Genomic DNA, 25,145 nt, shown 5'->3' with positions numbered 1-25,145 from the left:
AAGAAATTGGCTGAAAACACCCAAATCCCCAGAGAAATAGGGGAGAAGATCTTGGTGGCCCCTTTGCCCCGCAACGTTCATCCCGTTCACAACGCAGGTCGTCGAGCACTGAATATACTGAAGCAAATAAACAAGGACACGATCGAAGCAAGCTTCGTGGATGCAGGTGCATACCGAGACGGCAAGGCTTTGGCGGTTTCCATCGTGGAAACGCTGGGCAAAGTCATCAACTGTGCAACTGTGCTTCTGAAAGGCGCCAAACACGGCGACACCTCCGTACACTCCATCCTTTGGTTCCCTGCACACGTCGGGGCGATTGAGGGGGTTCCTCTGAACCTCAGCGAGTCTGCCCTAGGCTGCGCGTGGCTTCACCGACCGCGCTGCCCTCGGATCGGGCGACTCTCTCCCCTGACACAGAGACGCTCCTATCACGCACAATTAACTTACTAAATTCTTTTACTTAGAGAGAAGGGCTTTCCCGCCCCCTCACTCCAAGCTAAGCAGGCCGCAGGCGGTCACGTTCAGACTCTTGCAAACGAACTCCTACCCAAATCCGGCGTCCCTTAACAGCATTATATACCGAGATTTATCCGAATTGTTCTTGCATGGCCTGTGGTGAGGTTGCTACTTTGCCTCATATGCTCTGGGAGTGCGGGTCGCTGGGCCCGAAGTTCACCAAGGAAGAGTGGGACGCGCTCCTGCGAAGTCCCGTCTTTGAGGACCAAATCCTGGCCGTCCAGCGCGCCCGCGATCGGGCCGGCAGGCTAGATCTGTCAGTCCCGTCGTGGGATTAGCCGGGTGCGCGTTTTATCGCGTTTTGCTGGACCCAATAAAAGTTCATTCACTCACTCATTCACTCAAGTGAGCGCGAACTGCATAGATCCATACATAGTTCTCGCTGAGAACGATAATCTCCGGGAATGCGACTTGCAAGTCGTGCTCAGCCGGGCTTGCCGGTGTGAGCATCGGTCGCCTTCAGTGGTTCTCTGGCCGCTAGTACCAAATGGTCGCGCGACCTCCTCAAGCCGCCGGTGTGATGAGCTTTTATTTGTTCGATATGTTGCTTCGATATGCTGGAATATGAACCTGGCAACGTTTAACGCTAGAACGTTATCTAGTGAGGCGAGTCTAGCAGTGCTATTGGAGGAATTAGAGGGCAGTAAATAGGATATAATAGGGCTCAGTGAAGTTAGGAGGCTAAAAGAAGCACATACAGTGCTAAAAAGCGGGCACGTCCTGTGCTACCGGGGCTTAGCGGAGAGAAGAGAACTAGGAGTCGGATTCCTGATTAATACGAATATAGCTGGTAACATACAGGAATTCTATAGCATTAACGAGAGGGTGGCAGGTCTTGTTGTGAAACTTAATAAGAGGTACAAAATGAAGGTTGTACAGGTCTACGCCCCTACATCCAGTCATGATGACCAGGAAGTCGAAAGCTTCTATGAAGACGTGGAATCGGCGATAGGTAGAGTGAAAACTAAATACACCATACTAATTGGCGACTTCAATGCCAAGGTAGGCAAGAAGCAGGCTGGAGACAAGGCAGTGGGGGAATATGGCATAGGCACTAGGAATAGCAGGGGAGAGTTATTAGTAGACTTTGCGGAACAGAATAATATGCGGATAATGAATACCTTCTTCCGCAAGCGGGACAGCCGAAAGTGGACGTGGAGGAGCCCGAACGGTGAAACTAGAAATGAAGTAGACTTCATACTCTGCGCTAACCCTGGCATCATACAAGATGTGGACGTGCTCATCAACGTGCGCTGCAGTGACCATAGGATGGTACGAACTCGAGTTAGCCTAGACTTGAGGAGGGAACGGGAAAAACTGGTACATAAGAAGCCGATCAATGAGTTAGCGGTTAGACGAAAAATAGAGGAATTCCGGATCAAGCTACAGAACCGGTATTCGGCCTTAACTCAGGAAGAGGACCTTAGCTTTGAAGATATGAACGACAATCTTATGGGCATCATTAAAGAATGTGCAATAGAAGTCGGTGGTAACTCCGTTAGACAGGATGCCAGTAAGCTATCGCAGGAGACGAAAGATCTGATCAAGAAACGCCAATGTATGAAAGCCTCTAACCCTACAGCTAGAATAGAACTGGCAGAACTTTCCAAGTTAGTCAACAAGCGTAAGACAGCTGACATAAGGATGTATAATATAGATAGAATTGAACATGCTCTCAGGAACGGAGGAGCCCTAAAAGCAGTGAAGAAGAAACTAGGAATAGGCAAGAATCAGATGTATGCGTTAAGAGACAAAGCCGGCAATATGATTACTAATATGGATGAGATCGTTCAAGTGGCTGAGGAGTTCTATAGAGATTTATACAGTACCAGTGGCACCCACGACGATAAGGTGAGAGAGAATAGTCTAGAGGAACTTGAAATCCCACAAGTAACACCGGAAGAAGTAAAGAAAGCCTTGGGAGCTATGCAGAGGGGGAAGGCAGCTGCGGAGGATCAGATAACAGCAGATTTGTTGAAGGATTGTGGGCAGATTGTTCTAGAAAAACTGGCCACCATGTATACGCAATGCCTCATGACCTCGACCGTACCGGAATCTTGGAAGAACGCTAACATAATCCTAATCCATAAGAAAGGGGACGCCAAAGACTTGAAAAATTATAGACCGATCAGCTTACTGTCCGTAGCCTACAAACTATTCACTAAGGTAATCGCAAATAGAATCAGGAACACCTTAGACTTCTGTCAAGCAAAGGACCAGGCAGGATTCCGTAAAGGCTACTCAACAATAGACCATATTCACACTATCAATCAAGTGATAGAGAAATGTGAAGAATATAAGCAACCGTTATATATAGCTTTCATTGATTACGAGAAAGCGTTTGATTCAGTTGAAACCTCAGCAGTCATGGAGGTATTACGGAATCAGGGTGTAGATGAGCCATATGTAAAAATACTTGAAGATATCTATAGCGGCTCCACAGCCACCGTAGTCCTCCATAAAGCAAGCAACAAAATCCCAATAAAGAAAGGCGTCAGGCAGGGAGATACGATATCTCCAATGCTATTCACAGCGTGTTTACAGGAGGTATTCAGAGACCTGGATTGGGAAGAATTGGGTGTTAGGCCGCTCATCTCTCGAACAGGCAGAATGGACGGCGTAGGGCTGCACGATTGTTTTGTATATATTTTTGCAGTGCCGCGAGTTGCCCATGCGTTTTGTGAATGGGGAAGCGTCCACCCCCCAGCGCGTCGGGCAGCAACCGTTTCTGTTTTTGAGGGGTCGGACGGCCCGCGTGGTGTCGGGTGACGAGCCGAGGCGCGCGCCGCCGCGGAGGGCGCGGTGCAGAGGAGGAAAACGGATTCGGAGAACATGCTTTTACGCGCGCTCTGTTGACATTCCGCCGATGGTCATAATAGGGCCACGCGGACAAACCTCGACTGGGACGGTTGTATACGCGACGTTGTGGCGCCGGCTCTTGAGTCCCCTGCTAATTAGAGACGCAGCTGCTAGCAATGTTGACCACGTCTGGCGCGTACGGAGCGGGGGGTTCACGCCCCTACGCATTCGGGCGGCAGCCACGTGCATCTTGTTTTGAGCGCTGGGGAGAGCCCGCTTTGTGTCGTGTTGCAACATGCAGTGCGAGCCGTAGAGAGGGGCGCGGTGCGCATGCGGAGGCCGCGTTCGGAGAATGTCGTTTTAAGAGCACCCGAGTCCGGATGCCGCCAGCGGTCATTATTTTTCTACCAGGAAAAACCTTGAGGGGGACTACAGTACGCGGTGTTAAGACACCAGCGCCCGAGCCCCCTTGCTGGCTAGAAACGCCGCTGAGGTGCGAGATGGCCTCAATAAATCGTGCGTGCCTGGCGTGTTTGCCGAGGCCGTCACTGACCACGTGGAAATAGGAGGGGGAGAAGCAGATGTGGGAAGAGGGAAAACCGGGTGGTTTTCCAATAGATTCGCTTTTGAGAGTAAGCCCATCCCTTTGGGTTGTGGCTTAAGAAACTGTCAACTCTCATTGGCAATTGCTTCCGTGGGATGGGCTAACGGCCCTACCGCCCTTTTTCTTTGTCTCTTTTCCCTATAACAATCGAGACGAGGTGCTTGTTCCTCAGTCTAGGCTGTAATCACTAAACCTGATAGAACAGTAAGACTCCGTACGATGCAACGCTAGTCTGGGCCGTAACCACTTAGTGGTAGAACAGTGAGACTCGGTTGATCGTATGTAGTGACAGTTGTCCTAGGCTCTAACTTAAGAGAAAGTAGAAGAGTAAGGCGCTGTTTACTTGTGTGTTTTGTATCAGTGTTCTTTTGCTAACTCTGTATTTGACTGTGTAAATATTTCCGTTGCAATATATCTTCAAGTTTTGTTACCTCCAACCTGCCTCCTGCTTCATCAACGCCGATAATCACCTTGAAGAGACTTTGGTCGACTTCAAGGAGAAAAGAACAACAAAAACTTAACTGGCGCAGTCGACAGGATCGGCGAGCTCTACAACATCGAATGCTGAACCAGTGGTGAGAAGATCAAGTCATCCAACGACCACCTCCTGCACCTTCGAGAAGATCCCACAGCAGCCAAGCCCGGCACCGTGGAGGAGATCCGGAAACGACAGTGCATTCAGCAAAGGGTGAGCAGGATTTCTTGCGTCTTTCTCAAGTTGGCATGGCAGTTGAGGTGTAGAGCAAATGGTGAGGACACGCAGGGGCGCAGAGACAATGGAGTCTAATGGAGTTGAGGGTGCGACTGTGGCGGAAATGGATCGGAATCGGGAGTTATCAAATGACGATAGGCTAAATTCCGATAAGTCAAATGAAATGAGAGAACCCAGTCAGAGCCAGGAATTTTCGCAGCAGGCATCTCAGCCTTTGCAAATTCCGAATGATACAAGAACGCTTGAACTTGAAATTCAAAGGCTCAATGCTCAGACTACCTGTATACAACTTCAGATTGAGTACGAAAGGCTGTTGCAGGCAAGGACGAATGCTGAACGTCTCAATGGCACGTCGTCCAGCGCTGAGTCGGAGCGGGGCGATCGGAGGCGAATGGGCTTCGACTCCGTCGAGCAATGCGCAAAAGTGCTGAAAGGGTTCCGCCTGCCGTGTGACGCGGATGTACCCTTATGGTTTGAGGAGGTAGAAAGACTTTTTGCTACTTACGGGGTACCGTATGAGAGTCGCGTGCATTTAGTCATGCCAGCTCTAACTGAGCGCGTTCGCTACCTACTGCGTAACCTCAACCAGGAAGAGAGTACAGATTACGAGTCAGTTAAACAGGCAGTGTTGATGGAACTGAAGCTTTCTCCGGCGGAGTATCTGCAGAGGTTTGAGAGAGCAGTGAAGCGGAAGGAGGAAACGTGGTCACAGTTCGCGTCGCGAGTGAAAACGTATTTCTCCTACTACCTTCAAGTAAGAGGAGCCGACACTGTAGAAGTGATGGCAGAACTCATGGTTGCGGATCGTATAAAAGCGGGCCTTAGTATAGAGGGTCTTGAGTACGTGAGGCTACGAGAAGGCGAGGAATGGCTTAAGCCACCTGAGATTGCCAAAGTACTGCAAACTTTGGAACAAGCGAAAGGCAAAGGATACGCCTCAAAGCCATCAGCGGCAGAGATGGGGCAAAAGCCGACGCGAGTAGCGAAAAGCGCCCTCAAGTGCCACGTATGCCACAGCTCAGGCCATTTCGCAAAGGATTGCCCGAAGTCTAGTGACAAGGGAAACCAGCCAAAGAAGGCTACCGAGCCAAGGCAGAGGGCGCAAAGGGTGGCGATAGCCGACGAAACGGGAAATGGGATACCTGATGGAGTCCTTACTGCAAAGGTAGAGGCCTTGAAACACAAAGGTGAAGGCATGACTAACCTGCAGTTGATCCCGATCTCATGCGGAAACGTATCCACAGATGCGATTCTAGATACGGGGAGTGAAATAACTGTCATACGCGAGAGTCTGCTCCCGCAAAGTATTGTGGAGCCTTCAGGCACGATACGATTGGTGTCTGCATTTGGTAAAATTATTGAGGCAAAGCTAGCAATGTTGCCGGTAAAGTTAAATAGCCCGCAAATGGCAGCGGAACCTCAGAACGTTGACCTACTCTGCGCGTTGACTAATGAGCTCGTCGAGGGCACAGATTGTTTGTTGACCAAGGAAGATTGGGAACATTTGTTGAGGGCCAGCAGCTCTCTGGAATCCATTGTAGCACCGGCCGAGCCTGCTCAGAGGATAGAGCGATCCAATGAGAAAGCCGAGGCAGTGGCCTGCAATGTTACTTTGGAGGAGGAAGGTGTTTCTGGAGAAGTTGAGCTAATTGATGCAGAGAGGGATGCGTCAATAAGCCAGAGAGAAGAGTTCCGCAGATTGCAGCTAGCTGACGCTACCTTAAAGAAAGGGTGGGAAGATGCTCGGAGTGGGAAATCCGGCATGTTCGTCTCTGATGGACTCTTATACCACTGGGACTCAATAGTAGGCACCCGAGTGAGACAACTAGTTGTTCCGAAAGACAAGCGCAGTGAGGTGATGCATTTGGCTCACGAGTCACTATGCGGAGGGCACCTAGGCCCAAAGAAAACTAAAGCGCGCATTAGGTATAATTTTTTTTGGCCTGGCATGGAGAAGGAGGTATTAGAGCATTGTCGCTCATGCCATGATTGTCAAATTCGCTCTGACAGGCGTCGCACGGACAGAGTACCTATAACTCCTCTCACTAGGCCAGAGCACCCTTTTCAAATTGTCAACGTGGATATCATTGGACCCTTAGACACACCGTCAGCGAGAGGCCATAGGTACGCGCTATGCTTGGTGGACATTTGCACGAGGTGGCCAGAGGTTGTTCCACTGCGCTCTTTGACAGCTAAGGCGACTTGCGACGCGTTGATTGAAATTTTCAGTCGCACTGGCGTTCCGGAAATGATCTGTTCCGACCAGGGCACTAATTTCAAATCACAGCTCACACAGACGATGCTCGAGAAATTAGGTTGCGCACCAAGGTTCTCAACCCCAGAACACCCAGAGAGTAATGGAGTCGTAGAAAGATGGAACAGGGTCTTGAAAAACATGTTGTTCCATGTCATTCAAAGAGACTCGAAGAATTGGGACAAATTGATCCCGCTTGTATTATGGGCTTATCGGGAAGTTCCCCATGAGGTTACCGGAGTGGCTCCGTTCCGCCTGTTGTATGGAAGAAACCCCACGGGACCGCTTCTAATACTACAGCGGACGTGGACGGGAGAACTGACGGTACCTGCAACTTTAAGAGAGAACCCCGCTAAGTATTTACAGCAACTTCGGGAGCAACTCGAGACCGCTGCTAATATCGCTGAGCTAACTAGTGCAACACGTCAGGACAGCTATGTTGGTGCGTATAATCGCAGCACCAGGCACAAAGCTTTTAAGGTTGGCGACAAAGTGCTGGTATTCGACAACGATCGGAATGGTAAGATGGCACCTAAGTGGCTGGGCCCGTTCACAGTGGTTGGATGTGAGCGACGGCATTCTTATCGGGTTGAAACAGTAGAGGGTAAAGTGAAAAGTATTCACGCCAACTACATTCGACCATACTATGCAAGAGTCAGGCATATTGGGGTCATTTTCGATCAGGACCATGACTTTGGGGAGGTAGAATATGCTCCGCAACCTGCAACTATAAGGCGCGAAGAGTTGGCGGTGACAAGCGAAAAGGTTGCTCATCTAGATGCTGATTCCCAGACGGAAATAGAGGCTGTATTTCAAAGGCATCGCGCACTCTTTGACGGCATTCCGGGTATGGCAAATGTGGGTCAACATAGGATAGAATTAGAACCAGGGCACCAGCCAAAGAAGACGTTCCCTTATCGGATACCTGAGCTGTTAAAGAAAGAAGTCAGCCGGCAAGTTGGTGAACTTTTGGCTTGGAAACTGATCTATCCTACTGAAAGCGAATTTGCGCATCCGGTAGTATGCGTAGGGAAAAAGGATGGGACAATCCGCATGTGTGTAGATTACCGCGCGCTAAATGCTGTCACCAAGGTGGATGCGTTCCCTATGATGAATCCTCAAGAATTGATTTTCAGAGTAGGAAGAGCACAGTTCATTACGGTGATAGACCTTAGGCGCGGATACTGGCAGGTACCGATGGAAGAGAAGAGTCAGAATTTCACCGCGTTTGTAACGCATGAAGGTCAATATGCTTGGAAGGTGATGCCGTTCGGGCTAAAAAATTCAGCCGCGACCTTTCAGAGAATGGTGAACAAGCTCTTATCGCAACATCAGACATATGCCACGGCATACCTAGATGATATTGCCATTTTCTCTAGCACGTGGAAGGAGCACTTAAAGCATCTCGACATTATCCTTCAGGTCCTAGAAAAGGCCGGGCTGAAAGCCAGTCCGGAAAAGTGTCAGGTTGCACAATCCCACATTCATTACCTCGGGCATATTGTCGGTTCAGGGACGCACGCACCAGACCCAGAGAAAATAGCTGCCATTAAGAATCTGGTGCCACCACGCACTAAAAAGGAGCTACGCAGCCTGCTGGGACTGTGCGGCTACTATCGCGAGTACGTCAGAGCATATGCAGAGGTGGCGAGCCCGCTCACGCGGTTAACAAAGAAAGCGGTACCCAATAGCATACCCTGGCCGGAGGAAGCTCAGACGGCATTTGAGAGCCTGAAACAGTCCCTGTGCGAGGCCGTGGCGCTCAGCACTCCGGACCCATCTGAGCCCTACTGGCTTTTCACAGACGCATCAGCTACGGCGGCGGGCGCTTGTTTGGCACAAATGACAGCCGAGGGAAAGGAGAGGCCTATTGCCTTCGCCAGCCACCGCTTCACGCCGACTCAGACGCGATGGTCGACAATTGAGAGGGAAGCGTTTGCTATTATATGGGCCTTAAAGAAGTTTGACTACTGGCTGTTTGGCGCCATGATAAACGTTGTTTCCGACCACAATCCATTGTCGTACCTTACAACTTCAACTCCACACGGGGCAAAATTGACAAGATGGGCGCTGGCTTTACAGCGATATCACGTGTCAGTGCGACATCGGACGGGTGTCAGTAATGGTAACGCGGATGCTTTGTCCAGGCTTCACAACAGCGCATGGAAGCCAGCGTAATGCTATAGTGCCATGCCAACTGGATGGGCGTGAATGTTCCTGCTCACTTGGCGCTGTATATTGTGGACTTTGTGAGTGTCGATTCAAGACACAGAGACACTAGAGTGCTCTTATAGTTTGGAACTGCAATCGTGTGCTTAATTGTTTGATGACTTGTATTGTGTATTTCTTTTTACTCTCTTTTTGCTTTGTTATTTGAAGGTGTTTGTTGTTGTGATACAATTAGGCCAGGGTGTGGTTAGAAAGTTCACTACGTAATCGCGGCAGTGATTTATCGTATCACTGAGCGAAAATCAGCCCAGTATACTCTTTAGGGGGAACGTGTTAGGCCGCTCATCTCTCGAACAGGCAGAATGGACGGCGTAGGGCTGCACGATTGTTTTGTATATATTTTTGCAGTGCCGCGAGTTGCCCATGCGTTTTGTGAATGGGGAAGCGTCCACCCCCCAGCGCGTCGGGCAGCAACCGTTTCTGTTTTTGAGGGGTCGGACGGCCCGCGTGGTGTCGGGTGACGAGCCGAGGCGCGCGCCGCCGCGGAGGGCGCGGTGCAGAGGAGGAAAACGGATTCGGAGAACATGCTTTTACGCGCGCTCTGTTGACATTCCGCCGATGGTCATAATAGGGCCACGCGGACAAACCTCGACTGGGACGGTTGTATACGCGACGTTGTGGCGCCGGCTCTTGAGTCCCCTGCTAATTAGAGACGCAGCTGCTAGCAATGTTGACCACGTCTGGCGCGTACGGAGCGGGGGGTTCACGCCCCTACGCATTCGGGCGGCAGCCACGTGCATCTTGTTTTGAGCGCTGGGGAGAGCCCGCTTTGTGTCGTGTTGCAACATGCAGTGCGAGCCGTAGAGAGGGGCGCGGTGCGCATGCGGAGGCCGCGTTCGGAGAATGTCGTTTTAAGAGCACCCGAGTCCGGATGCCGCCAGCGGTCATTATTTTTCTACCAGGAAAAACCTTGAGGGGGACTACAGTACGCGGTGTTAAGACACCAGCGCCCGAGCCCCCTTGCTGGCTAGAAACGCCGCTGAGGTGCGAGATGGCCTCAATAAATCGTGCGTGCCTGGCGTGTTTGCCGAGGCCGTCACTGACCACGTGGAAATAGGAGGGGGAGAAGCAGATGTGGGAAGAGGGAAAACCGGGTGGTTTTCCAATAGATTCGCTTTTGAGAGTAAGCCCATCCCTTTGGGTTGTGGCTTAAGAAACTGTCAACTCTCATTGGCAATTGCTTCCGTGGGATGGGCTAACGGCCCTACCGCCCTTTTTCTTTGTCTCTTTTCCCTATAACAATCGAGACGAGGTGCTTGTTCCTCAGTCTAGGCTGTAATCACTAAACCTGATAGAACAGTAAGACTCCGTACGATGCAACGCTAGTCTGGGCCGTAACCACTTAGTGGTAGAACAGTGAGACTCGGTTGATCGTATGTAGTGACAGTTGTCCTAGGCTCTAACTTAAGAGAAAGTAGAAGAGTAAGGCGCTGTTTACTTGTGTGTTTTGTATCAGTGTTCTTTTGCTAACTCTGTATTTGACTGTGTAAATATTTCCGTTGCAATATATCTTCAAGTTTTGTTACCTCCAACCTGCCTCCTGCTTCATCAACGCCGATAATCACCTTGAAGAGACTTTGGTCGACTTCAAGGAGAAAAGAACAACAAAAACTTAACTTTGGGGATAAAAGTTAATGGAGAATACCTTAGTAACTTGCGATTCGCTGATGATATTGCCTTGCTTAGTAACTCAGGAGACCAATTGCAATGCATGCTCACTGACCTGGAGATGGAAAGCAGGAGAGTGGGTCTAAAAATTAATCTGCAGAAAACTAAAGTAATGTTTAACAGTCTCGGAAGAGAACAGCAATTTACAATAGGTAGCGAGGCACTGGAAATCGTAAGGGAATACATCTACTTAGGGCAGGTAGTGACGGCGGATCCGGATCATGAAACGGAAATAATCAGAAGGATAAGAATGGGCTGGGGGGCGTTTGGCAGGCATTCTCAGATCATGAACAGCAGGTTGCCATTATCCCTCAAGAGAAAAGTATATAATATCTTTGTCTTACCAGTACTCACCTACGGGGCAGAAACCTGGAGGATTACGAGAAGGATTCTACTGAAATTGAGGACGACGCAACGAGCTATGGAAAGAAGAATGATAGGTGTAACGTTAAGGGATAACAAAAGAGCAGATTGGGTGAGGGAACAAACGCGAGTTAATGACATCCTAGTTGAAATCAAGAAAAAGAAATGGGCTTAGGCAGGACATGTAATGAGGAGGGAATATAACCGATGGTCATTAAGGGTTACGGAATGGATTCCAAGGGAAGGGAAGCGTGGCAGGGGGCGGCAGAAAGTTAGGTGGGTGGATGAGATTAAGAAGTTTGCAGGAACGGCATGGCCACAATTAGTACATGACCGGGGTTGTTGGAGAAGTATGGGAGAGGCCTTTGCCCTGCAGTGGGCGTAACCAGGCTGATGATGATGATGTTGCTTCAATAGACGAATTAAAGTTTAGAGAAATAACAAAACCTACAAACCGAATGTCTGCGTGTCTTTGTTTTAGTTCGTACCGTAGCAAGAGAGATGCACTTCCGTTTCTTCTGCTTGTTCTCACGTCGTGCAGTCACGCGCGCAGAGAACGAAACTATGTCATTCTCTACCGTGTGTCAGCGCGATCATGCTGTTTGATAATTTCGCGTCTATCGCAGTGTTCGTGTGGCGCTGTTATCATACTGCTAGTCTGGCGCCAGCGGTACAACGACGCGATGCATCGCGGTAAGGATTCATGAGCCAGGCCAGCCTCTCCAAGCGTGCGCGCACTGAGGGATCCATTTCGCAGAAGCAGCCAGACAGCAACGCAGGTCTGTTCGTGCACAGCTCGCAAGATCGTGCAGAGAGCGATCGAAACCAAACAGAACAGAACAGCTCGCGCGCGAAACCGTCACCGGAAGTGCACCGCTCAGCAAAAAAACGCGATAAAAAAAGGAAGGTGGGGATCGTGACGTGCACGTGACGCGATCCTCCGGTTCCGGTATGGGAGAACGCAGGGAAGGAATTTTGCTTGTGGCGAGAGTTTCGACGTTGGCAGTGAAGCTCGCCTCCTGAAATCGTGGGTTTGCGACACTTCCTTTCTAGCTCTGCTAATAACGAACTAATTAGAAAAAAAATCTTGCGGTAGAACGGCCCCTAGAGGGCACGTAACAGCTTGAGGCGTATAACCAAAATTGGCTATTTGGCCTGGTGATGGGCCCTTTAGAGCTTTAGCTCTGGCCCTGCTCCGATGCATGGAATACGCAGAAACGCTTTTGGACTGGACCGATTTTAATATTTGTTGCGTTTGAGAAAGAAAGTTAAACCAAAGTCATTGGCTAAACTATAAAGACGGTTGGAAGCACAATTTTGATTTAAGGCCTTAATTCTTTTATTGAAATTTTGAAAAAGTGGTAGGTCTGAAAAAAATAAAAACACGAAGTTTACAAATTCGTGGCTCTGCACCAAGAACAGATATTCCGGTACTCTAAACAGCACCCGTTAGAGCATCAAACGCGGACAAATTGATGTATCAATTTATATCTTACGTGAATTCGTTATATTATTTGCAAGGGTGGTGCAAAAGTCTTACATAGTAGTGCCCATCTTGAGAGCCATGTATAATACATCAATTATGTCCGCCTTAGAAGTACTATTAGGCGCAATTTACATGATTGTGATATCCTTGTTCGTTGCTGAGTTAGAGTTGTAAGCTTGATAGGGTCGCTTTCTGAAAATTCACAATTTTCAACAACTGTCATTTAAAAAAATTATGGTCTAATTTGAATATTCGGCAGCGATAGTAACTAGATTTTAACTTTGTGTTTTAAATGCAGCAATCCTCATCAAATTTAGTGCAGTGGCTGTCGAGAAAAACGATTTCTCATTTTTTCATGTATATATACTTAGCTGCCACGTTTAGTGCCACATGATTCATCGGAAACGTTGTGATCTTGAAAAGTGCCATACGTTTAAAGTTAGCTCCCCGCCATTCTATCACGTGGCTTTTATTTCACCACGAGGTGCTTGCCTTATGTTATCAGGTCATAATACCAGTCAATTAATTATTTATCCCCCACCGTGGTCGGTATCTTAATTGCTTGGTCGCTTTTCTTTAAGCTAACTTTAGTCGAAGTTTTTTTTTCTTTAATATGCGGAAGCACTATACAGCTTTCGTTGCCTCTTCCCCGGGGTCTGGCGCTCGTTCTGGTATCCTTGTTGGATACATTTATGGATATCTATATATGGAGATTATATGTACTCTGTAGTGATATTTCAGCTTCGTCATGCCATTTTCCTCATACCATCGTCGTGATGTCGTCGTCATTCCTGCTTCGTCATCCCATTGTCATGCCGTCGTCATTGTAATTCCTTCTACGCCATTCCATCGTCATCAGCGCGTCGTCATCATAGTCATCGTCATTCCGTCGTCGTCGTTCTAGTGTCATACCATTATCGTCACGCCTTCGTCGTCATGCGTGGGATTCGTGTAGGTTCGCTACACGTTCATGTTGAGCGAGGCGTTTTGCAGCGAAAAATGCGTGCAGATAGTTGCAAAAGGTCGCTGAACAAAAACAACGTTCTTCGCAAACACCAATAAAAACTTCGCCTATACCGATTCGCACAGCTCATGGGATGTGCACATATTTATTAAGTTTGTTCATTACCTTGTGTATTCGAACTTCGCTGATCAACAATTACATTTGCAGTTACGGCACAAATTCTGACGTCCGCAGTTGCTATACATATACATGAAGTTTGGATATTAGAAAGTAGCGTAATGGCCTCGAATTGCTTATGCTTAATCACTTGACGGTTGTCGCAGGGTGCTCGGAGAAAAGGGTATCTTTATTAAGAAGTGACAACATTGCACCTGGGACTCGTCGTACACCAATGCAAGTTATGCTTACGTAAGGTTTCTTTATACAGATGTGTGTGCTAACTGGTACGAGTGAACTAATTAGGGAGACAGCTTTAGCACACCATATATCAAATAACTACACAGCGCACTTCACTGTAGGCGCACATACATATCTTCGGGCTCCACGAATGTTTCACTCAGGCTCGGCAACTTTCTTCGCACCGGTGGCCTAGAAAAGGAAACAGAGGACATGCAGATTGATCAGACTTTCACATTACAATTTTCTACAATATTTCTACAACATTTGCCAAAAGTTGCGAATCCACCGCGCCGCTTCGTCCTCGAGTCCTATCTTCAGGACATGTCGGACGACCCGAAGATCAGCAAAATGAGCAGCTAGCACAGTCACACCATTTATCTCAGGTCCTTTGGAGACCATGCACTTTTATGCGAAAATCACGTAGAAGGGACTGTGGCTTAGCGTGCTTAGGAGCTGCAAGCATGACGGTTCAGGCAGCGTGCGAATGATGGTTAGTACACAGGTAGATTTACCTAAACTTGGTCCTTCCGTCTTCAAACAACGTTGTGCCATTGCAAATTGGGCATTTTTCAACAGGATATTGCATCATAAATGCAACAATTCGCAGCGATTGTGCAGGTGCGCGGACGCTATTTGCCTTCACTGGTTTGTAAAAAGCTGATTACTCGGAAATTTACAGAGATAAAGCGTAGCAATTACAAATCCACAAGAACGTGAGAAGCCACAAGCACGAAAATCAGACATATCCGCGAACTGCCCATCATTCTCATTGTAGCTGATAGGGTGCATCGATGTCCTCCTTGCCCGCAGTGGCGCGCCAGGAAGACGTCGAGACACCCTAGTAATTGAACGATCGCAGCGCCAGAGTCCCCTCTGGTAACTTTTGTAGGAAACCTATATGGTTGGGCCGTAACCACCGTCGCCCGATCCGGGAGGCCACACAGGGTACAATTGATGGGATCTGTCACCTACGCAAAGGCTTCGCGACTTTTTACAAAGCCTGTAGGTGCATACTCTTTATTGCGATAGGAATTATATGGACACTCCAGGCACACTTTTGCAGTCTCCGTCACCGTGGTGTTCCGTATAAAGTCCAGGGGTGATAAAACCATCGCCTCGCGCTGTATACTGCGTGTGCACAGTGAAAGCGTGCAAGGGTGAGCTCATGATGGTGGCTCATTCTCGCGCGCACAAGGGAGGAAAGCAGGGAGGAAGCGCGCCGTCTTCCGTCGCGCGCATGGCACCGGGGGAGGGGAGGAAGGGTAGGGGGCGTTCTACTTCGGCAGCAACTGCATGCGCATGGTGCGGGCGCGGGCTTTTCTAGAAAGCGATCTACTTTGAAGGTACAGTCTAGGTGGGCCGACGGCTCGTAGTTTTGCGTTTGCTGTGTTCTCGCCGCTCAGTTTGCGTTGAAACGAAAGACAGCACGAAGGTCTCTTCACTCTCTGCTGCCAGCGTTTCGACAGCGAATGTCCACGGTCATCGAGTGTGACGTGCGCATGCTTGCCTGTACGAGCTGACACCATGCTTGTTAATTTGGTTGGCAAGCGAGTGTTTACAAGTTGATACGGCTGATAAAACTACTATCCTTAATTATTATGGCTGTCTATCAATCTGCTATCGCAATCGATGCTTCGTCTTTCGGGCGTAAGTGGGACTGTCTTTTTTAGTGGTTACAAGTCAATGCTTCGGGGTTTTGGTGCCAGGTAAACTTCAAGACAGTAAGAGCATGTATTTCGTAAGCCTTCTTTTTATTACAATAGCAATAATATGGACACCCACGCGTACTTTTGCCGTCGCCGTGATGTTCCGTATGAAGTCCAGGGGCAATAACACCGCCGCCACGCGTTGTATGCTGTATGGGCGAGTAAAACCACGCGAGGGAAGCCGACATCGCGGCTCAATGTGGCGCGTGCGAAGCAGGAAGCGGAAAGCAAATGCGCCGTCTTCCGTCGAGCGAAATACCGTGGAGGGAGAAGGAGAGCGCGGTGACGTAGTGCTCCCGCAGCAACTGCGCATTTCGCGACCGGGCGCAAGAGGAACTGACGATCGCGGCTCAATCTCGCGCGCCATATATGGAGGAAAGCTGGGAGGCAGCGCGGGAGGGCAGCTTCGACTCCGCCAACAAGTGCGTACTTTGTACAGCCGCGTGCGGTCGCGTGCGCCGTATCTTGAAAGCGATCTGCAGACGGCTCATACCTTTGTGCGCGCTGTGTTCTATATCGGCTGTTGCGTCAAAGCGACAAACGGCACGAGGGTCACTTCGCTCGCTGCTGCTGCCGCGCTTGCTCACACCAGCGCTTTGACAGCGTGATGTGTTCATGTGTTCTTGTGCGCGCTGAAACAATGCTTGTTAATCCAGTTAGTAAGTGAATGCTTCAAAGTCTATACGGCCGATAAGACTACTATCCTTACTTCGTATAGCTGTCTTCTAATTTACTAAGCAATCGGTGCTTTGCCTTTCGGCGGAAACTGCGACTTTTTTCCTGTACGTAAATCATTGCAAACAAGCAAATTGTCGCGTTATGACAAAAAGACTTTAATGTAGCATGTATTGAGCAGCATAAAGCTGTATCAGGAGTTTTTCATGTTGTTCTACGATTTTCTCATTGACACTTTTCACCTAATTATTTTATTGGAGTAGTTGATTAATTAATTAAGACTGATTATGTATTTAGACGGAACGCAAAAATAATCTGATTATATCCAAGCAACGGCAAACAGCATTACCTTTGTTCTGCCCTGCTACGTGGCATTTGCTTATTTTTACATCTCTGTGCATGATAGCAGCAAATGACACTTTCGGTTTTGTTACACAGGCAGAACTCTAGCTAAAGTAGAGCGTGATCAGCAAAGTTTCCGTTTGGTCCACTGTATCCGCTATTTTATTATATGCGTTTTCATTATATTGAGGTTTGGTTGTAATGTGCTTGAAAAAACTAGCGCTGTAGGTGAAAAACGTAACCATACAGTCAAGTTTCTTATTTTCTTTATCGTGCCAGATGTTTCATTATATGTGAGCGTTCGTTATATCGAGGTTTGACTGTGCTCACTTTGGCCAACTCGCGCCATAGCTGCAGTTAGTGCTCACCCTGGACAGATAGGTCATCTCGTCGAAGTTCGAGAAGCCGGCGGAGGTAGCGGCGGCGGCGCGCTGCTCGTTATTGTCGTCGCCGCGTCGCTGCTCGCGCAACACCCAGTCCACTTCCTCGGGCAGCGTGTACTGCTCGTTGGCGATGATCACCATCACGGGACACGGCCGGCTGTACACCTCACCCTGGAGCATAGAACGTCCCGCGTACAGATTTTAGTCGTGGGGTTAAGTTGCCCAAAGTGGACAGAAGGTTATATGGGGGACGCCGTATGTATAGGGAAGGCTCCGGTTTAATTCTGACCACGGCAAACGGGCGATTTCACATGCCCCCTCTACCGGTCTCCCATGACAATGATGGAATGACGACGACTGTGTGGCAACGACGTGGCAAGATGATGGAACGGACGGACGGACGGACGGACGGACGGACGGACGGACGGACGGACGGACGGACGGACGGACGGACGGACAGACAGACAGACAGACAGACAGACAGACAGACAGACAGACAGACAGACAGACAGACAGACAGACAGACAGACAGATGAACGGACGGACGGACTCGAAGTACCTAAAGTAGACGAGCAATGCCAAACAACAGCAACAAAAATAAATCCTTGAGGACGTTCAAAATGGCCTAAAATTATGCATCTCGAGGTTCAGGCAAGGTATTTCTCGGGATTCTGCACCATTACCTCACTGGAGCATGACGCTCCACACACATGTAATCTAGTCACACGGGTCACTTTCGATCCAGATCGTGCTTGATCGCGACCGAAAGCGCCCCGTGTGACCGCGTGTAAGAGACTGTAGCAACGTTTACCAAGCAAGACAAGAGAGCAACCAGGTTGGTGTATGTCGTGCGTACCGGGAAGATGATCTTGGTGACTGTGCGCGGGATGTACATGGGCGCCAGGTACTCCTCCTCCGTGGTGGCGTCCATGATGCGACCTTGGATGAGCAGCAGGTCCTCGATGTCTTGGCTCACCTGGAACTGCTTGGCGTTCATCAGGTCCGGCATCTGCATCCGCTCCAGACGGTTGTTGACTTTCTCCGTGGGCCACGTCTGCGCAGGAGAGGAACGCAGAACGTGTTCTGCGCATGTTCTGCGGCTTTAAAGGCCAACTGCGACGTTTTGGAGCTCGTGCAAAGACTAGTTTCAGATAGTGCAGATATATGGAACAGCCTCCGTGTAAGATTGTCCGCTTAAAATACGAGTGGATGCCTCACTAAAAAGCTCGCAAACATTGACAATTTCAAAACCGAAATTGAAAAAAAAAGCGCTGCCATTACTGCTCGCCGTAAGTGACGCAGACGTGTCTTCAGCATGACCTTCGAGATTACGCGGCGATCATACTTGCCCGTGGTGCGATACATCTCGGAAGCGATGTGATAGAATTGACGTCATATCATCTAGCCACCAGGAGCACCCGTCGTCTGCTTTAGGTGCTGTTTAAAGGCTGCTAATAAGAAAATTATACAATTACCAGCCTTGCAAATTTGCAAAGACTGCTTCAATGGCACATACTGCTCATCTATAACCAATTTAGCCAGAGTGAAATTTCGTTGCAGTTGGGTTCTTTTTTAAGGCTTAAAGAAATTAAGGCAGAGCTTGGTAGAAATATGCAAAGATGCAGTTGAAAACACCCTCATAAGTGGCTATAGTCCCTGCTCTATTTAGAAATACTGAAGTCACAGGTCGACCAAGAATGCTGTTCGGTATTGGTTCATTTACAACGACAGGAGACTGCCAGAGTAGCGCAGGGCTATAGTGTTCCGGTTGAGTCTAAATGTAAGTCTAAATATAAAAATAAAGGATGAGTGAAAGGGAACGAATGGGCAAGCGCTAGACGTCCAACCATCTTTCATGTCTATCGTGTATACCGTCTAGCATGTAGTCTTTGTCGTTTTCCTCTAGGACAACGTTGAGTGTCAGTCTGATAAGGCTATGATCCGCACCAGTCATTTGTAATACGGATCGTGGCAGCTATACTTCAAGATCACGCTGAAAGAATTCACATCACGCACCTAACAGGATTAAAGTATAGAAGTGGGCCTCCTGGCACTGTTATTGTACGCGGCATCATGTGTATTTTGTTCCTGCCTTTCTTACGCACTTCCACATAGGTGGATCCAGAGTCGAAGATGTTTTGTCTCGACCGCTGAAGAATTCTACTGCTCATCATGAGGTCGCGGCTTCTATTCCAGGACACGACGGCAATATTCCAATGAGAGTGCAATGCAGAAGCTCCAGCCCTCTATAAGACCTGACACACGTTTAGCTGTGCGCGAAGTACTATAATATGGTCCGTATAGGTATCTCACAGCCTACGTCACATCCAATGTATAAAGAACTATGCCCCGTATATGTGGCCTCGAAACGTCAAGCTACAATAATCAAATGGATCTAAAAGCTGAGGCCCATATTCGCCGCTGGCGTAGCATGCGCACTGATAGTGCACGGGCCACCTGTCAGAAATAATGTAGCGCAGCGAACGTGGTTTATACATACGCGAGGTGCGTTTTATATTTACGGAGCTGGAGATTGACAACACGACACAGCGACGCGTAGGAGAGAGATAGAGATTCATGTTTTGAAAGAGGAAAAATTGGGATGAAGTGCAACGCAGTAACTGTCTCTCGGGAGAGGACACCTCAACCGCACTGCACAGGGGGGAAGGGATAGAAAAGAGTGGTGGAAGAAAGAGGGAAGGAGGAGCAGCGGTCGAAACGCCGTAGGCGTGGGGAGGGGGGCTCAGAGTCGATCACCAGAATCGGCGAACACCAGAATCGCGCGGAAGAGGCGCTTCTGGTTTGAGATGCAGCCCGAGGGGTGCAGTAGATTGTAGAGCGCGGCGTTGGGACACGTGCATTTTGCACGACCGAGCTCCTGATTGGCTGACACCGTAGCTGTACCTTCTTTTTTCGCTGTTACATTATTGTGAAACGGGGTATACATAACGAGCTGATGCCTGCGTTCTGCTGAACGATGAAGCAAGACATTGTGTTTTGTTCAACCGACGTCACTTCTTCAGAATGTCAGCTCTAAATTCTCTCAGATTCTGGTTTTCAGGCACTAGTTGCGCTGTCGCCAATTGAGCGTACCGCATATTACTGTATGATTTGGGTGTAAACGCATACAGAGAGAATGGTGCACCTGGTACTGCGGCTGTGACTGCAGCAGAGGCGTGCTCAGCGTGGAGCAGATGAAGTACCATAGCTGGTAGCGGAAGCTGGGCCAGGCGGTGAACACTTCCAGCGCCTCCAGCAGCCGTTCCTTGGGTATCAGGTATGCCTGCGAGCGCGTACACACTTGAGCATCCCCGGTTCTCGAGTTAAGTGATGCTTACAGTAGAAGTCAGGTGCTTTGCAGGTATAGGAAAAACAGAGAGTTGTAGCATGCTGGGAGGTAGAGGCGTGATAATTTCATAGTGTCTGTGCTTCAATATATGTTACGCAGCAATATAGCGGTGCAGTCAGGAAGACAAACAAGAAATGAGTGGAAGTATCTTGCACTTACCGAGAAAGCTGTAGAAACGAGTGGACGCGTCATTGCCACGTGAACTTAAAAGATGACGGAAATAGCGTTACGGAGGAATTGGTAATTGCATGCACATTTACGGGCTTGAAAGCTAGTACGTCAGAAGCTGAATCGGTCATGTTATGAACAAATTAAAGAAAAGAGGAAAAACAGGAGCTAGAACCATGGCCATAATAGACAAATGACAAGTCCTGGCTCTGGACGAGAAGAAATAGAGTTAACCGACGGGCCCGATCTTTATTATGATCTCTGTTGGCTTCTTATGATGTGATTAATAAAAACCGGGCCCTGCAGTTAACCCCCTTTCTTCTCGTCCATTATGTAACGAGGGTCTGGAATCCAACAACATGCATGCCTTCAGGTAGCACGTGTGGGTTTATTGACCAGTTGCTTTCACCTAAAAACCTCACGTACTTGTGACGCCTGCGGCAGAAAGGATGTTCCACATCCGCCGCCATGGTTTGTAAGTGGTGCCGCTGGCTAACACTCCCAGGGTTAGTCCTAGTAGTAACTCATAAATACCACGGATACCACGGAAAGTGGATGGGAAGACAGCGCTGCGGTAGCTCAATTGGTAGGGCATCGCACGCGTAATGCGAAGACGTGGCATCGTTCAGCAGCTGCGGTAAGTTGTTTTCTCATCCAATTTCAATTCCATTAATTTATAATTTATTTATTTCAATTAGTCAGTACAAGTAATTTCCCCTGTGTTGTCCTTGATGTCTTTGTTGGCTTCTTATGATAAGCCTTGGTTCTGTGTTTTGTAAACCATCAAGTCAGCCTGGGTGCTTCGCGGTTAGAGGACCGCAAACCATATATTGGGTGTTTCAGCGAACACCCAATATATGGGTGTACCCTTCCAGTACCCTTCGCAGTACCTGCGAAGGGTACTGGAAGAGCAGTCAATAAGAGCAGAATGGGCGGAGAGAAAATCGAGGCCGAGAATGAGGTCGTGGGGGCAATGAGCAATTACGGTGAAGAGGGCAGGAGTGTGGCGGCCGGCGATGCTGACACGTGCCGTACACACGCCGATGATAGGCACAGTACCACCATCCGCAACGCGGACGACGCGTGCCGATGCTGGGGTGAGGAGCTTGTTCAGTCGTCGTCGGAAGGCAGCACTCATAATAGAAAGACGTGCTCCTGTGTCGATGAGTGCCGTGACAGGATAGCCGTCAACGTCAACGGCAAGAAGGTTTCGGTTAGTAGGTAACGTGAGCAGAGGATTTGAGGGCAGGGTCGACAACGCAGCTTCACCTCCAGAAGCTGCAGGGCCTAGTTTTCCCGCTGGGTCCGGGAGGCGATAGGTGGCGAAGAGAAGCGGCGGGGTTGGGGCGAACGAGGCTGGTGGCGTCGAGGTGAGGGCGAGCGGCTGTAGCGAAAGTTCGGAGCAGGGGCATCAGCGGTAGTGGGTTCATGGCGGGTGGCATAGGCTACAGAAGGTCCAAAGGTGCGGGAATAAGTGGCGGCGTAAGTCCGAGGAGGTGGTGGCCATCGGTTGCGGCAGTGACGGGCGACGTGGCCGATGCGACAGCAGTGGAAGCAGCAGTGGAAGCAGATCGGCCTGTCATCAGGGGTACGCCATTCGGACAGTTCCGGCGAGATGTGGCAGGAAAGGACTGCCGGGGACGAGGAGGGCCGCTAGATAACTGGGGAACGTTGGGTCGAGATGTGGAACACACGGTGTTCAGACCCATGTTTTCAAATTCCTGTCTGACGATGGCCTGAATCATCGCAACGGTGGTTGCTGGCGGATCGGGAGGTGTCGTGGAGAAGGCTGGTGAACAGGCGGCCTCGAGTTCGCGGTGAACAATACGGGTGACGTCGTCACAGGTGGTGGTCTGACGCGGTCGACGCTCACATGTCGACGTAGCAGCAGTGTTGGGCAGCCGCGCAATGTGGTGTGAGATACGGCGGCTCTTAGCCTGTTCAAGGCGACGGCATTCTTTTATAATGGCTTCGATAGTCGAGACGTTGCCGAAAACAAGCAAATTGAAAGCGTCGTCGGCGATGCCTTTTAGCACATGTGCCACTTTATCCGCTTCAGACATATTATCCTCAGCTTTACGGCATAGAGCCAAGACGTCGAGGATGTAGGAAACGTATGGCTCTGTAGATGACTGAACACGAGACGCAAGAGCCTTTCTCGCGGCAGCCTTGCGCCCAATGGGGTCGCCGAACAGTTCCCGCAGCTTTTCTTTGAAATTTTCCCAACTGGTTATTTGGTCATCACGCGTTTGGTGCCACACGCGTGGGGTGCCGCCGAGATAAAAGATGACATTGGCGAGCATAATCGTTGTGTCCCACCTGTTATTAGCACTGGCGTGTTCATAGAGCTTGATCCAGTCGTCGACATCCTGTCCCTCCAGGCCAGAGAACACACCTGGGTCACGATGTGGGGCAACCGTGACGATTGGAGTAGTCGGACAAGCCGAAACCGTTGCAGAGGCGGGCTCGTCACCGGGAGGCATGGTGACAAGCTCGGTGTGCCGACCACTTCGGAGTTCCGTTGTGAGGAGGCGGGATCGCTGACCTCCACCAGAAATGTTACGTGTGGAAAGACACAGACGAGAGATGCTATATACACGCTATTTACACTGGAGCCAGGCAGCCAGGCTGACACTCGCTCGTGCCAAGGGCACCGACCAACTTGTTCGTCGTTCTCACGGCGGCTCGTCTCTTGAGCATCGCTCGATGATATCGTAATAATATTTTAAAAATTGCCTGTGGCAGACAGCACAATTATAGTTCATGAGCTGGTCTACTCGAACAGATGGACATTACGAGCACAAAAAGTTAAAATGCATAATTGACAAATCGACAAAAGTTCGCTAATTAAGTTTATAACTAATTATCTTATGGCCCATATAGCAACTTACAAATCCTAGCCATGGAGTTCGCAAGGCGGATTCACTTGGAACGAATTCTAGGGATGACACCAGTTTCGAGATATTAATTCCTGAATTTTGCGGAGAAATGCATTGGTGTTCCAGTTACTTTCTCAATAAAACGTCGTTTTATGCATTCAAGCTCAAAGGTAACTGGAACGCCAATGCAGTTATCCGCAAAGTCTGCAGTTATGCCAATGCCAAAGTCTGCAGTTATGCCAATGCCAAAGTCTGCAGTTATGCCAAAGTTATGCCAAAGACTGCAGTTATGCCAAAGGGATGCAAAAGTCTGCAGTTATCCGCCAATGCAGTTATCCGCCGCCAAGGTCTGAGTGGTGGCTCTGGCTAACACTCCCGAGGTTCTACTAGGACACATAAATACTCAAGAAAGTGGATGGGAAAACGGCGCCGCGGCAGCTCAATTGGTAGAGCATCGCACGCGAAATGCGAAGGTTGTGGGTTCGGTTCCCACGTGCAGCAAGTTGTTTTTTCATCCACTTTAATTTCCATTAATTTATCGTTTCTTCATTTCATTTGTTAAGCACAAGTAATTTCCCCTATGTTGTCCTTGGTGTCAGTGTTTGTTGGCTTCTTCTGATATGACTATATATATATATATATATATATATATATATATATATATATATATATATATATGTGTGTGTGTGTGTGTGTGTGTGTGTGTGTGTGTGTGTGTGTGTGTGTGTGTGTTAAGGCTCCTTACGTTAACGGCGGTCTCGGCGGTGACCGTGGTGACGCAGGGTTCGTCCGAGACGATGCTCAGCGTGCCGATGATGTCGGGCGCCAGGATGTAATCTTCGAAGTATCCATCACTGTAGAAGTACAGGAACGAGGCCGTATTGGGTAGCGCGCCGTCCACGTTCTCCGTCACCTCGCCGGACACCTGCGCCGAACACCACGAGGCGAGGCTCCGTCAACAACGGCAGCGCCGCCTGGAGGAGGCACGGCAGCACTACTGCACGACTTTAGTGTGCGACACGCTTCTGCCATTTCTTCTTAGTGTTTGAATTAGTTGCAGCTCACTCGGCTGGCAATTTGGATTTGCGGGAGCTCCTTATGTTTGCATTAAATTGTATTCTTCCAGTTCAATTGAGTTGAACGTTGCGTTCTTCTGGTTACTGCACTGCAGTGACATGCTCAACTTCTGTTTTAAATAAATGATTTTGATGCTGATGATGATGAAGAACAACAACGCTACAGCCTCCAAGACAGATTCGCAAATGCAGCTTTCCGTTCACGCTAAATTTACCCGCTGTCTGGGAAAGGTAACAGTACGATAAGCAACGGTCAGTGCGAGGAGGTGGCATCGCTTGCGCGTGAGCGCGTACGGACCTTCACAATACCGGAGGTCGCTACGACGATGGAAGTGTCCTCGTTCTCGTGTATGATCTCCACACCGGGATCGTAGGACACCGGCCGGATGCTCATCTGGAAAAAAGCACAACGGCCTAAAGTGTATAACAGCGACCAGAGCAGTGGTAACCTCCTCTTTTAAAAACTCTGCAGCTGGCTTCCACGTTGCACCCAAAAAATAACACACACACACACACACACACACACACACACACACACACACACACACACACACACACACACACACACACACA

At 49.2% G+C, this 25,145-nt stretch overlaps 1 protein-coding gene across 1 annotated transcript in view; it reads right to left on the bottom strand.

Annotated features, from left to right (window-relative positions):
• Positions 1–13,769: 13,769 nt before the first annotated feature.
• Positions 13,770–25,145, bottom strand: part of LOC142574585 (sperm-specific sodium:proton exchanger-like) — a 103,696-nt gene continuing 92,320 nt past the window's right edge. Inside the window, exons 19-24 of the mRNA XM_075683635.1 lie at positions 24,871–24,966; positions 24,242–24,421; positions 20,246–20,383; positions 17,957–18,154; positions 17,086–17,271; positions 13,770–14,183 (exon numbers count right to left, since the gene is read on the bottom strand). Of these exons, the coding sequence (XP_075539750.1) occupies positions 14,148–14,183; positions 17,086–17,271; positions 17,957–18,154; positions 20,246–20,383; positions 24,242–24,421; positions 24,871–24,966 (834 nt within the window). The 3' untranslated portion in view covers positions 13,770–14,147. The remainder of the gene's footprint in view (positions 14,184–17,085; positions 17,272–17,956; positions 18,155–20,245; positions 20,384–24,241; positions 24,422–24,870; positions 24,967–25,145) is intronic.

This window comes from Dermacentor variabilis, chromosome 3 (genome assembly GCF_050947875.1).
Source record: "Dermacentor variabilis isolate Ectoservices chromosome 3, ASM5094787v1, whole genome shotgun sequence".
Lineage (NCBI taxonomy): Eukaryota > Metazoa > Arthropoda > Arachnida > Ixodida > Ixodidae > Dermacentor > Dermacentor variabilis.
Note: the sequence above shows the minus strand (reverse complement) of the source record. Positions and strands in the feature narration are given on the sequence as shown.